Source organism: Aquarana catesbeiana, linkage group LG02 (assembly GCF_042186555.1).
Source record: "Aquarana catesbeiana isolate 2022-GZ linkage group LG02, ASM4218655v1, whole genome shotgun sequence".
Classification (NCBI taxonomy): Eukaryota; Metazoa; Chordata; class Amphibia; order Anura; family Ranidae; genus Aquarana; species Aquarana catesbeiana.
Genome location: NC_133325.1, coordinates 699,393,449 through 699,408,965, shown reverse-complemented (window position 1 = coordinate 699,408,965; position 15,517 = coordinate 699,393,449). Strand labels below are relative to the sequence as shown.

Sequence of the window (15,517 nt, the reverse complement as noted above, 5' to 3'; positions counted from 1 at the left end):
GTTTTGCCCTGCAGGGGAAATCACGGAGGGGCTGTTTTTGTTTTGTTTTTTTGTTTTTTTATATTTATGCTCCAGTTACATTGATTTTGCTTTAAATCCCTGCACTATGCATTTCTTTTATCCAGTTCTCCATCTACTCGGCTTGTGTTTTGGATTCTTTTATTCCTCATTTGGTTATATTTTTCTTTTGGGATACAAATATAGGTTATAGCTCCTGAGGATGTAGTTTAAGCCCAACATGTACAGTTTTTCTTCTGATTCCGCTCTGTTTCCTGTTTAGAAAATGTGTTGTTGTCTCTCCTCATTGTTTCCCTCAAAAATCTTTACAAAAGGGACAGCTCATGCATTTTTAGTCTGTTTAAAGTGACACAAAACTCACATACCTTAATGAATCCAGTATGTCCAAATATAACTAGAATGTACCTTCTATCTCTCTCTTCTGTAGTTTTGTTATCCTTTTAACCACTTAACTGGGGTTATGGCTGAAGCTATTGACCGTAACCTTATAAAAGCATTCAGAGCGGCTCATGAGCTGCTGGAACAGGTCGTCTCCCTCTGGCCCCCCCCCCAATAATCCCTCTGTGCTCACATGCAGAAGCGAGCACATACATAAGTCGCTCACGCATATGTAAACTTTGTTCGCACCACACATGAGGTATCGCCGCGAACATTAGAGCGAGAGCAATAATTCTTGTGCTAGACCAAAGCATTGCCTATGGAGATTTATAAATACCGTAATTTGTTGCTATTCCACGAGCATGCGCAATGCTAAACCTTGACATGTTATGTATCTATTTACTCAGTGGAACATCTTTTATATTTTCATAAAAAAATTGGTGTGTGTGTGTGTGTGTGTGTGTGTGTGTGTGTGTTTGTTTTTTTTTCTTTTCTTTCTTCGGAAAACCGCGCAAATACCACGTGACTTAAATTGCAATGATTGCCATTTTATTCCCTAGGTAAAAAAGTAATGTTTGGGGGTTATATGTGATTTTCTATCAAAAAAATACTGATTTTAAACGTGTAAACAAACTGCCAGAAAAAGCCTGCTCTTAAAGTGGTTAAATCCAACGCAAGCGGTTTTTTTCTGTCGTGTCAGACTTCCTGTTCTTGAGTGGCTACGTTCATTCTCCATATCCTCCTAGTGTATGTGAACGTAGCCACCCTTTCCTACTCACCCCAGAGATGGACTTCACATCCACCTGCAGATGCATTCAGCTCTATGGGAATTGTAGTACATACAGATAGTAGCATGAGACCAGAAATAAAGGCACTGCTCGCTCTACACTAGTAGTAGTGGAGGATATGAACCATGCACAGGACATGAAGTCTGAGGACAATGGTAGGGGATTTTATTTGTACAAAATCAGGACCATGGTATTAATATTTTAGAACAATTATTGTAAGAAAAAAATTGAGTTTAGTGTTACTTAATGGCCAGCATTGTACAAGGCCACATGTCATAGACGTTCTACAGTGGGTGTCTACAGCGCTTATTCTATATTCTCTATGGATGTTACATTCTGATGTAGCTGCTTGCTTACACCTAGTACAGTAGTGGTAAAATGATGCTGGAGTGACTGGTAGGAAAGACTAGTTTTTGTGTTCATATCCTACCCCTCCTGTCAGCATACACAGCAGGGTACAAGAATCTTTGTGTGCTAAAGGAGGACATTTGGAAGATTTTTTTTATTTATTTTTTTTTTTTTTCTGCCAACCCTTAGCCAGTATGGCTACTGGGACCCAGAGGGCAGCTAACATCCTTGCTGTTACATATGGCCTCCCTTTGACTCATCCCATCAACTAGTGCTCAGCGGGAATGAGGAAATGGCTTGGATGGTCACATGACGGAGTTTAAAATGTTAAGGTTTTGTCTACATTTAATCTAAAAATGTTTGAAGGCTGCACAGCAGGCAGAGAGGCAGCATCAATGGAGAGCACTGAGTGCTTGCCGCTCCTCTGAAAAGTTAATTATGATGGATCGCTTTTAGATTGGGTTCACACCTAAGCGAATTGGATGTGTTTCCCTGCATCAAATTCGCATGACAGGAGAGTGTGACTGGCTCTCGATGGCGCTGTTTCACACGTCTCCAGGGAGGGCGCACTGGAAAAGGGTCCTGTGTGTCTTTTGGCTCTGTTTTTCAGGTCCAAATTCAGGTAAACATTTCTGACCTGAAACAGAACGGGGATGCACCGGAACCCCTGCTGTGTTCTGCAGCTGCACATAGTGTGAACCCAGCCTTACAGAGGCGTTTGGCAGGTGGTGAGGAGGCAGTATAGCAATTCCTCACTGCCTGCTTAAAGTGATCATAAACCGCCAAAAAGGGGGGGTCCCATAATGGGCTAGTATGCACCACATACTAGCACATTATGACACACTTACCTGCACATGGAACCCTCTAGCGCAAAGATGTCATGGATTCCCCCTTCTGGGTTCGTGGGCTCTTGCTGTTTGAATGGCGCTGGCCATGATGACATCACTCCTGTGCATCTGCACAAGAGTCCTGGCTGCGCCACAACACTCTGCATTGGGCACACTGTGTGCCCTGAATGCAGATCGTCACTGCGAAGGTGACGTGAACGGCTATTGCCAATGTGAATATCTCCTAAACGGCGCATCTTTGGGAGATATTCATATTCACAGGTAAGCCTAATTGTAAGCTTACCTGTTTGTACAAGTTATGATAGGTGACTTTACTACCACTGTAAACCCTCAAAATGCATGCATTGCATTCACTTGAATGAGTCGCATTTGGTGGTACTGCTTATTTTACAGCAGGATCGTGTTTTGCATGCATACAGCCTTGTGCAGCTGCATTGCTTTGTAACGTGAATGAGTCCTTGGTGAATGCTTATTTATTATTTTGTTAAATACTGCCGGAAATAAAAAGGCCATTTATGTAACCCATTTGTGGACCAGATCTGTTTTATTGTCTGGCTTGCAAGAAAAAAAAAATACTTGACTGCATGTGACTGTGGCAATGCTATTATCGACAAAGAAAAAAATATCCTTGTCATGAATGGCTGATAACACACATGGAAGTTCCACAGAGTTCACTGAGGTCTTATACTCTGTGAAACAGATGTCCTTTTTCACTGCTATTTTCTAACCTTGTTGGCTTAAAGTGATTGTAAAGTCTTGTTTGTTATTTTTAGAGAAAAAAAAAATGTTATACTTGCCACCTCTGTGCAGTGGTTTTGCACAGAGCAACCCAGATCCTCCTCTTCTTGGGTTCCTCTTTGGCTCTCCTGGCTCCTCCCTCCTCCCGAGTGTCCCCACAGCAAGCAGCTTGCTATGGGGGCACCTGAGCTGCAGCTCTGTATCTCCATTCAGACACGGAGCCCCGATTCGGCCCCACCCTCTCTTCTGATTGGCTGACTGGCTTTGATTGACAGCAGTGGGAGCCACTGGCGTTTACCTGCTCTGTGTAATGGTTTTGCACAGAGAGACCCAGAACTGCCTATTCTGGGGTTCCTCATCCTCCTCTTCTTTGTGTGCCCCCATAGCAAGCCACTTGCTATGGGGGCACACCTGTGGGCTCGATCCTGAAATTGGCAGTGTGTGACTATTGACACACACTGCACAGCTTGGCCCTGCTCTCTGCTCACAGGATTTGATTGACAGCAGCAGGAGCCAATGACTCCTGCTGTTGCCTCTGAGCGGGGAGAGCCCCTGTAGATGGGCACAATGCTGGATAGAGATCAAACTCTGTTAAGTATACAGTGGGGTGAGGGGGTGATACAAATATCCCCCTGAACTCTCTTTTAAGCCCCACGTCCAATCACTGTTCAAATCTTGCCGCCTCAACCACTGCAACACCTCCAAAATACGCCCCGTTCTAACCAATGACACAACAAAGCTCTTAATTCTCTCCTTGGTCATCTCTCGCCTCGACTACTGCAACTCCCTTCTCATTGGCTTACCTCTACATTAAGGATGAGCTCCGGCGTGTTCTCTCACTCCACGTGCAGAGCCCGCCAGGAAGTCAGCACATTGCTGCGCTAATCACAGGGAGTGAGACATTGTCTCGATGTGCGGCTGCAGAGATCAGGAAATGTCTCACTGCCTGTGATTAGCGCAGCGCCGTGCCGACTTCCTGGCGGGCTCTGCATGTGGGCTGTGCGGACACGCAGAAGCTCCTCCTAAATGTATCTATATATAGTCTATCTCACCTTCAATCCATCATGAATGCTGCTGCCAGACTCGTCCACCTTACTAATCGCTCTGTGTCTGCTACTGTCAATCCCTCCACTGGCTTCCACTCACCCAACAAACTAAATTCAAAATACTAATAACTTCCAAAGCCTTCCACAACATCACTAGCCTAGTCTCAAAATACCAACCAAATCATTCTCTTCATTCCTCTCCAGACCTCCTGCTCTCTAGCTCCCTTATCACCTCCTCTTATGCTCGCCTCCAGGACTTTTCCCAGAGCCTCTCCAATCCTCTGAAATGCCTTACCCCAATCCAACTATCTCCTACTCTTAGCTTTTAGACAATCCCTGAAAACCCTCCTCTTCAGAGAAGCCTACCCTACCCACATCTAACAACTGTATTTTCATTTTCTCCATCTGATCGTCCCCCCACAGTTATTACCATTTGTATCACTTGAGCCTCCCTCCTAGATTGTAAGCTCTAATGAGCAGGGCCCTCTGATTCCTCCTGTATTGATTTGTATTGTAACTGTACTGTCTGCCCGAATGTTTTAAAGCGCTATGCAAACTGTTGGCGCTATATATATCCTGAATGTTAATACAGGGACATTGTCCTCGTCCTCCTCCCATTTACTTCATTTTTGCATAGCCAAAACAGGAAGTGAGAGGAAATCCTTTCAAGGTGAGGGAATTCGGGGGTGTCACAAGAACTAGTCTCCCTATTAGAAGATTTCCCTTCTATTCCAATTCTGATATTGACACAAAATTTGGGATTTTCATTTACTTTCACTTTCGATGATAATAGTAAACAGGACAAACTGGGTGAATCTCTCTAACAGGGAGACAGATAAAAATAAAACCTGACCGGCGTAATCCCTCTCTACTTTAAAGCGTTTGTTACCCCAACATTTCATATTCTTTATATGTGCCTGCTGTATCGTGTACTTGATACAGCAGGTATTCTGTATCGTATATAGATATCTTTTTAATTAAGATAATTTTTTTATTAATACTTTGCAGTTGCACATTTTTGCACATGTCTACAGAATTTTTTTTTTCAAATAGCCTTGAGAATGACTGGTGGGTTATAGGGTAACTTCCTTTGCTGAAATACATTTTTGGAGCACCAGGCCACTGATGATTTTCAGACCGCTTCATATGCTGTGTTTTGATCTTTTCCCCCTCTGCAGCATTGAGAGCCTTAATCTGCCCAAGGGTGTCCATAAATTGTCCTCTAGGCTGTAAAAATTGGAAACATTGCTTGTTGTCAAAGTGTACAGTGTGAAACTGCCCTTAGACACTGGGTGCTACACAGTGTACACGTGGTTTTCGTGCGGTTTACCCATGCTTTCCCATAGACTTCTATTAAATAGCAAAATGCACCAAAAGTGAGATCCGATCGAAGTGTGTGGGGAAACTGCAGGTACACCGCACTGCAGCACAACCACAGGGTGGCAGTGGGAAACTGCCTGAAGGCTATTATGGCTGCACACACATGAAATATTTTGAGAAACATCAAGCACAATGTTCAGCTTTTCATTATGGAAATGACCAAATGCATCAAGACAACCTACCACTGATTATATATGCTGTGGGTGATATATATATATATATATATATATATATATATATATATATATATATATATATATATATATATATATATATATATATATATCCTTTTTGTCTTGTGTAACCTTATGCTTTGCCAACCTCTGGTGTATCAGTTGCTGATTAGCAGGACTAACATATTTTCTTCTCTACAGGTGGTTTCCTGAAAACATGATTGTGCATTGGCTTTGACCTTCTTCAGCAAGGACTTTGTCTCCCAGTATGTCAAGTTCAGGGTATCCTCCTAACCAAGGAGCTTTTAGCACTGATCAGAGCCGCTACTCCACCCATCCAGTCCAGTATACTTTTTCCAGCAGCAGACACCAGCAGGTCAGTAATTTGCTATACAATATTAAATTAACTAAAATAATCCACCAGCCAGATATTCTTTAATGTTACATTCACACCTGAATCTGAGAAGAGTCCGATTGTTCAGCTGTTTCCAGCTTGCCACGCTGTCTAAATGATTGGAAAGGGACTTGTCTGAAGATTTTAAGTATATGCAAACTTGCTAGAATCTCATACATGCTTTTACATATTCAAGTAATTTCATGAGTAATGATCACATCTGTAAGTCTGCACATATTCTGCAACATAATGCCTGATAATCCTGCTATGAAATCCTGTGTTCAGGATTTGTTTTTTTTTTTTTTTTATGACAACACTCTGTTTTTGTCTTATTTATTTAATGTATTACATGTATTTACATATTGCTGTCAATTTTTGTGGTGCTTTATTTACAGTATATTGTAGATTCACCTCAGTCCCTGCTCTCTAAGGTCCCTACCTCACATCAAGATATACTACGGCCAATTTAGAGAGGAGCCATTTAACCTACCAGCATTCTTTAGAGTGTGGGAGGGAGGAAACTGAAGTACCCGGAGGAAACCCACAACAAGGAAAGGAAGAGCATGCAAACTCCATGCAGATAGTGTAGTTGGCTTCAAACCAATGACTCTAGTGGTGCAAGGCAGGAGTGCTAATCACAAAACCACTTTGCTGCCCCCATCTTCCCATTGTTCTACATGGTCAGCCAATAAAACTCACAATGGAGAAAAGTGGCTGTGCCAGCACTCAGTGCACGGGCATAGTCCACAGTTATCACCATCAGGAACCCACCCTGAGAAATGATGTGCTTTTGTTGCTATAGAGTTCATGAAGAGAGAAAATGGCTGCAGATCGGCATTTCAGATATTCAAGAAAGGCTAAAAACCAGGGTGGATTTTATTTAAATTATATCAAGTCTATTTAAATCATGATTTTAATTACTAGTAAAAAGGCTTGATTTAAATCATAATTTTTAAAGAGCAACTGTCATCTCTGTCCTACAGCAGCTTGCGGCTGACTCGCTGACAGTCCAAATTCACTTTAATTTAGAAATCCCATCCAAACAACCCCACATTGTTGCCAACATCCCAAGTATAGCTACCATAAGTAAAGGTACCCCGAAATGTACAGATGGGGACTTTAACGGCAGCTCAGTACAAGATTGTTTATTGAAAATTTTAAAAATTGGTGCATACATTACCATAAGGTAATGGCACAGGCTGGTTGTATAGTAGTTGTCAGGAGACAATTACTATACAACCAACTTGTGTTATCTTATTTTATTGTATGGTGATGTATGCAGCAATTTTTTAATTTGGCTCCTGCCCCTGTCAGATGCCCCCACACCAAGCCTCTTGTTCTGTGACATCAGCTGACAGCGGGCTAAAGCTGAGTGTAGGTCCAACAAAGGCAAAAGTAAGTGTAGTCCTGTGACCCAGAAGAGAAGTATGGCCAAAAAAATCTTTGACTATACTTTTTAATTAGTTTACATAGTATTGATTTAATTTGACTATCCGGGTCTGTTCTAATAAAAAAATAGAGTAATGTGCAGTACACACTTTTGGGGGGAAAAAAAAAAAAAGTTTTTTTTTTTTTTTTTTTCCCCCCCCCAAGAAATTGTCTTGATGACTGTTATAACTTAAAGCTGTATTGCATCATTACTTTGGTCCGGCTGTAAGTATACCTGTCTGATAACTGGCCAATCCCCGTGAAAGGGGCAACACGACTTTAGCGCGACTTCAACGCGACTTTAATCAATTTACAACGTGACTTCAAGTCGCCTCCAGGACAGGCGACTTTGGCTGTGGCCAATCACAGAATAATCAGCTCTCTGGGAGGGAGGGGGTTGCCTGGGCAAACTAATTTTTTTTAACTGTAAAGTCGCTTCAGTATAGATGGAGATCCGACTTGGAGGCGACTTCCATTGAATTGAATGGTACAAGTCACCTAGAAGTCGGATCCAAGTAGTACAAGGAGTACGCTCTGAAGTCGGAGCGACTTCAGTAGTGTTAATTAAGATGCTCCCATTAACTGTAATGTAAATCTCTTCTTGGGGCGACTTGAGGGCTTACAAGTCGAATCCCAAGTCGTCCTAGTGTGAACCGACCCTTACTGTTTCAAGATCCCCTGCCCCATCAGAGGATGCCTTGCATTTTTCTCACTGAGTACATGCTATTATGTCAATAGACACGGTGAAGATTGTGACGTCATCGCCCCATCTCTCCCCCTCATCCAAACAAAGAACACTTTGCATTCAATGGGAAGATCCAAAGTTTTCTCTGAATGGCGCACGTGCCAAGTGAGCAGCCCCCTGTGTTCACTGTGCAGCAGGGTAGTCACTTGGCATTGGGTTCCTGAAGACAGCGAGCATTACTGTAGTAGTGCTACTACAGTGATTCTCCAGTTCCATGTGGGTCAGTCAGATATGTAGTATGTTTAATTACATTTGGTCCAAGCTAGACCAATGTAACTATGCCAAAAAAACCTAAAATATCCGTACTTGGTATTCAGCAGTATTTGTGTGTTACCTAAAAAAAAAAAAAATCACAAACTGCTTTCACACTGACTGGTGGCAACATATCTTGTAATTTCTCCCGTGAGTAGTGGAAGTGTAGATGGTAAAAGCTGAGACTTGAAATGAGAAGGTCTTCTTGTATCTGCTGTTCATCTTTTCTGGTTCTATAGTATCCTCCAAACCCACCTCCTCCCCAATTATACTTATCCTGTGCTTCACCATTCTCCCCCCCCCCCCTTTTTAACACCAGTCGTAAGTATAATTTCACTTAAAATATCCTCAGGAAAAACATGAAATCTTGTGAAATAGCAGAGCAACTCTGGAATCAAATTCCATGCATTTTGTTCTTTCTTATAAAACATAATAAAATGTATCCTGTGTTTGCTAAGGCTTTTATGAGTTTTTTTTTTTTGTTCATTGTTGATGTGACATGGATGGAGCATCTGATAAAATCAGGAGATAAAGCCTGGTACACACTATCGGTTCTTTTTTTTTTGTTCAACCCAGAGGGCTGAACAAGAAAAAATACTGAAGGGCTCGAGAGCAGCTCACTGTAATAAGTATCTGATGTTAGTACAGTGATCTCCCCACTTGGCTATTGTGTTCTGACATGGAAACTGCTCCCCAGCAGAACGTACTGGTCAGTGCTTACAGCCTAGGGCTGCATGTGCTGATCAGATTCTGGTTTTCCAGCATGCCCGGGCAGCCGACTTCTGTTGGACAGGCTAGTGTACATGGGCTGAGGGTCGGCTGGTTTCTTTTGATTCAGCCGATATTCAGCCTGTGTACCAGACTTAAATGGTTTATTCAGTTTGTCACATTCCTTGAAATAACAACATCTTTATGTAACATTTGGAGTCTTTTTGATTTTCATATTCACTGTCCTTGACCTAGATTACAACACCGCTTTACAGCCCATAGCATACTGGCCTTGAGAATGATTATAGGAATGATTAATTAGTATGATGTAGGGCTGAAACAACTAATCAATTAATCGGCAGCTAATGGATTATGGAAATAATCGATTAATCGGCCAGTAACATAATGGGGTTAAAAAAAAAAAAAACTAAAATGAGCCCTTCATAGTAAAAAAAAAAGAGCAAATAATCGCTACTGTAAATATTACTTTCACAGTTCTACAGTAAAAAAATGAAAATGAACCCCTTACAGTAATGATTTTCTGCTTTTTTTTTTTTTTTTTTTTTTGTACTATAAAGGGCTAATTTTATTTATTTTTTTTTTTTTTTAACCCCATTATTTTACTAAACGTCTTAGACCTGGTTCACATCTGTGTGTTTTTTGGTGCTTTTTGCAGAAACGCACTACAGTTCATTTACATGGTTTCCTATGGGACACGTTCACATCTATGCTTTTTTCAGCCACTGCGTGTTTGGAAAGGGTCAGGGACTTTTTTTTTTTTTTTTTTTTTTTTAACGCAAAACTGTGCTTTTTTTGGTTCAATATACTTCAATGGAGAAGCTGCAGAAAAGCATGTAATGCGTTTTTGCAGCAATTTGTGGTGTTTTTCAATCTGCCCAACAACAAATTGACCAACAAAATGCAAAAACGCAAATTGCAGCAAAATCATGTGTGCAAAAATCAAAAAGCACAGCAGAAACAGATCACAAGCAAACTGCATAGGTATGTACCGAGCCTTATGCTGGCCACACGGATCAATTTTCAGATGAGAATATTCATACAAAAAATCTTTATACATTCGCTGAATGAAAGAATGTTTGAAATTTTTACTTTTAACATTTCTGTTTAAAATGAATGTAATCTCTGAACGAAAACCACATACACTGTCTGTCTGAAAGTTCTTTTGACCAAGAAGTTTTCTATTTCCAAATTTTCCCGTCACTGTGGTTGAAAATGAACGTCATTTTGACCTCACTTAGAAAATCGAAAACGAAGTTCTTAAAATTTACATTTGAAATTGCATTTCAACTGTGGGTGCCGGGCTGTGGCTTCACAGCCTGGCACCCACTGCGCACGTGCGAGCGGCGCCGCGCGCCGTGATTGGCTGCTCAATCACCTGGGACCTGTAATGGGTCCCAGATGATTGACAGGAGGGAGGGAGCAGAGCGGAGCCCTTCCTGTGCTGAGGGGGAAGTGATGTCACCAGCCCAGGCAAAGGAAGAGGCAGACTACGAGGGACCACCTAGCAACAGGCATTTAGAGGTAAGTAAAAAAAAAAAAAAATATCCAAATGTGTTTTTTGTTTTTTTTTTTTTTTGTTTAGAATTTTTCAGGTATTTTTTGTTTTTTTGCGTGGAACCCCACGTTAAGAATAAATTGCCTTTTTAAAAAAAAAAAAAAAACACTTTACATATTAACTAAATTATACACCACACTTTTTTTTTTTTTTTTTTTTTTTTTTATGTTATTAACCGATTAATCAAAACAATCGGCCAACTAATCAATTATAAAAATAATCGTTAGTTGCAGCCCTAGTATGATGGGTGCCTTCCCTTCTTGGTTATTAAATTTAAGCAATAGCGGTTGTTGCATTGGAAAGATACATTCTGCCTGCTGAGGCCATTCATTCTGCTTTAGTGCTCAGCTGACCCTGCTATGAATGAGCTTGCTGGATGTGATTCCAGCCAAGTTACATAACAGGGATTTATTTAAAGAACTCTTTATTGTCGTCATGGGACAATGCAGCTGTAGACTTTTGAGCATATACAGATAAGGTTAACTTTAGGATTGTTATTTTCTTTTTTTGTAACCTGCCAGCAGAGTAGTTTTCCCTTTTTTATGAAGGATTAGGCGTGCTTGTGTTTTAAAGATCAAGATAGCCCAAAGATATTAAACACACACCACCGGTTATAGAATTATTTTAAAAAAGATATTTTTTTACAACTGTCATAATTGTAGTCATTGTGATGGCTTCTCCTTACCCTGTTCAATCACAGGTTGGTGCCCTAGCAGTCTTTACTGCAGTAGGGGACGGTGAAGTCACCAACCTGGTTATGCTGTTTGGCAGAGACTAGTTAAAACACAATTAAAAAATCCTTTGGCAGATAAGATCGTTTGTCTATCATATGTATTTTTAGATGTGTTTATCATTTTCCCTGGACTCCAGCTTTAAAAGCAGTGTGAATTTTGTTGCCCTGTGATATTTAAAATGTTACTAAACCCACAACCGTAAAATCTGTCTGTACATAGAGTAAAGCATACTTGTTATACTCACTGTGGGACCCAAGAGGTTAATTTTCTGCATGTGTAAAAAAGCGGTTTGATCCGGTCTTCTCTGATCTTCCCCTATTTCCACTGTCCCCAATCTATCTCTTGATAAGACAGAACCTTTGGAGTCACTCTGCACATGCTGAGTTTGTGTATTGCTAGAGTGGTGCATGTGATCAGCACTGTCCAGACAGGGGTCGGGGGTCCTGCATCCTCATAGGACAGTCAGGAGAATCAATACTTCTCCTACAAGCTTTAACCAGACATTGATAATCACAGTACTCCTATATGCTGCTGATGAGAAAAGGTTTTGGCGGATTATAGGTACTAAAATAATTGCATTTCCATGTTCGGTGTACTGTAGGAGACCAGATATTATGAATGCAGGGTCCTGGGCTTAGTAACACTTTAAGGCCCCATTCACACCTGAGTGATTTTCTGCTTGAAGTTTGTTGCTCTAAACCCTCAACAAGCCAAATCCCATTCATTTCAATGGCCCCTGTTCACATCTGAGCGTTCTATCACCTGAAGCAAAATGCCTGTCACTTAAAGTACATGGGCTTCTTTTTGGCAGATTACAAGCGTTTTTAGCCCCATAGACTTCAATAGAAGCGCCTGAAAATGTGTGACTTGAGCGTTTCGTCACCCATTTTCTTCTCAAAACAGCAGCTCTCCACCCCTAGGTTCCTCCACCTCTCCTTTCCTCTCCTCCCTAGTGCTTTCTATTGGCTAAACAAAAACACCTGAAGCTCTAAAATGCTTCTTATACACTTCCAAAAAACGCTCAAACTTTTAAATAAAAACACGACTGAATTTCGCCCTACTCAGGTGTGAACAGAGCCTGAGGCTGCATTCACGCCTGAGTGTTTCAAAGTCACACAATTGTACTGTGTAATCTGCCCCAAAGAAGCTCATCTCTTTTTTTTTTTTTTTTTTTTTTTTTTTTTTTTTTTGAACTTGGGGCGTTTTTTTTTAGGCGTTTTGCTTCAGGTGACAAAATGCTCAGATGTGAACAGGTGCTATTGAAATTAATGGGATTTGCTTGTTGGGCATTCTTGCGTTTTTTTTTTTTTTTTTGGGGGGGGGGGGGGGCGTTTTACAAGCGTTTTTATGAGCTTAAAACACTCAGGTGTGAATGCAGCCTTAAAGATAAGTGCAGGCAGTACACAAAATTCAGTTTTAAGTGTGCAATTAAAAAAAGTATTTGTGTTTTTTCTATGAACTTATTTGAGAAAATACTGGGTGGATCAAAGCTTTTAAAAGCAAAGGTTATCCTGGTGAAAAAGTAATGTCAAAACAATGGGTCCAGAACTGTAAGCAACTGAAATTATATGCAAATACTAGCACATTATGCCTTTTACTTTTGCAAGTCAGAAAAAACAAAAAAAAACAGGCCTTTACTTCCTCTAACCCCTCCCCTCTGATCATGCAGTTTTTTTTCATTTAAACTTTGTTTTCAAGAAATCTTTCTTTTGAGACCCACTGACCTCATTATAGGGTCTTACTGCTTGTCTTTTGATCTATAGTAAGTTTGAGTTTGGTCGGAGGGGCAGCAGGCTCTTATAAGCATCACAGCACCCTGCCTTACGTGTTATATGAAAGAACACATCCCCAGCATCCTGTTAGACCTGCATGCTCTTATCTACTGGGTGGTGCAGACTTTACCTGTGCAATCTGCTTATCTGTTTAATTACACTGTTTCAGTGTGCATTGCTGCTTCTTTTTTTTTTTCCCCCCAAAAGGGATAAAAACAGAGATTAGAACTGCTGCAGCTTGTGGTTAAGATATTTTTTCACGCTATTAACACATAACTAACTTGAACAGATTATTGTTCCTGTATGCTGCCAGAGCAGCTGGAAGCCCGACACGTGGGGAGCATGTATCCAGACATGTATGGCCCACAGAGAGAGGCCACCGAGCCAGATTGAGGTCTGAGAGTTGGAGATTGTGAAGGGACAGGGGTAGTCCCCGTCGGAACAAACCTCTGTCATTTGAGATGGGCAAATGGCATTCTATATGTAAGCAGACAGCAGGTTCACTCTGGTGACTGAACATGTTGAGGGTATAGAGACTAAAGCTGGCCATAGATGGATTTAAATTCAGCAAGGACCAGCCAAATTTTGATCCATTTATGGCCTTTCCCGCTAGAGAGAAGTCGATTGAACTATCTGCTTCTCTCAAATGGCAATGTTGGAAAATATTGGATCAATGCTGCAGTGCACTCCAGTGGAGGAGTCCCTACTGTCAGAATACAATAGTGCAGCAGGGAGTATTTCTCCATCCACCTTGATTTGCGTGGAATCCATTCCATTTTTTTTAATGATCAGCCAGCTTAAGAAAAGCTTGATCTATGGCCAGCTTAAGGCAGCTCTGGAGAAAGGCAGCTGTGCAACAAAATAGTCAGGAGGGTGAAATACGTTTTGTGGTCGAGTTATGCTAATAAACCCTGTGTAGGCAGAACACTGTTACTTGACGTTTTGGATGTTATATAGTGGGCAAAAAAAAAAGAAAATACAACACCTTCTGCTGAGTTGGAGTCCATTGGAAGCTTTATTTTAAAGTATCCAGTATAATAAGAGCAATGCAGTGTGGGCACTACTGTGAAATGTTTCAGCATATCAAGAACACACAAAGTTCTGCTCTATATTGCTACCAATTTTATTTGCGAATATAACTGGCAATTTGTTGCTATGATTAGAAGGTCTTAAAGCAGAACTTCAGTCATTTTTTTCAACTTTCCATCTATTAAATCTTCTGCCCTTGTTGTTTTGACTTTAGATAGTAAAATTTTTTTTTTTTTCTAACAGTTAATACCTTCTACAGCCCACTTCCTGTTTCTTGTCTGATCATTAGCCTAGGATTATGACATCATGCACAACTCTCTCTCGCGCACATTTGCCAGGAAGGGAGGGGGGGTGAGTCATAAGAGGGCCAATGAGAGCTGCAGAGCTGGAGGTGTGTATCTGTGTAAATCCAGGATGTGAACAGACAGCTTCAGCTGCCCACAGTTAAAATTGATGCAACCAGACTCAGTGGAGGGAGATTTCTGCAACATATTTGGCAAGTACAGAATCACAGTATATATAAAATAATATGCAAAGTGGTTGGAGGGAAGCTTCAGAATGGCAAAGATGTTTTTATTACAAATTATGTGAGCAGACTGCAGTTCCTCTTTAAGTATAAGTAACCGTGATTGTACAATCTAGAAGTCACATAATTTTATCTGAGTTTTTTTTTTGGCATAAAATTGAGTTGCATTTTTTTTGTCAACTGTAAAAAAATTTGAAGAAAAAGATGTTATTGGCAAAAAACTTATTATTGTCTTCATTAATCCCTACTTATGTACAAGTCACTTTGTTCTGGTAATTTTATAGATAAGCGACTCCTATCTTCATGTTGATTAGTGGTTCCAAATTAATAACTACTACAGTAGGGAACAGACACAAAGTTACAGTCGGCATCTTTCCAAATAACTGTTCTGTTTGGCGCAATTGAATTTTGTCTTTTATACACATGATTACATAGGTAGCACATTAATATTAAAATTGTGCTTTTATGGTAACAAGGGATGTTCTATAGGCAGGCCAAATTCTAATCACGACTCGAAAGAATGCAAACATGTAATTAAAACATCATCATAAATCAAAACCATATTGTAAAAAAAAAAGCTATTATTCATGCCGTGTTCACACTGGTACAACATACGCTCCGACTTTGGGAGCACAT

At 40.6% G+C, this 15,517-nt stretch overlaps 1 protein-coding gene across 1 annotated transcript in view; it reads left to right on the top strand.

The window, feature by feature from the left end:
* NCOR1 (nuclear receptor corepressor 1) overlaps window positions 1-15,517 on the top strand; it is a gene marked incomplete in the record, with an annotated part of 219,411 nt that overhangs the window by 28,398 nt on the left and 175,496 nt on the right. Inside the window, 1 exon segment of the mRNA XM_073616883.1 lies at window positions 5,919-6,093. Within this exon segment, the coding sequence (XP_073472984.1) occupies window positions 5,986-6,093 (108 nt within the window).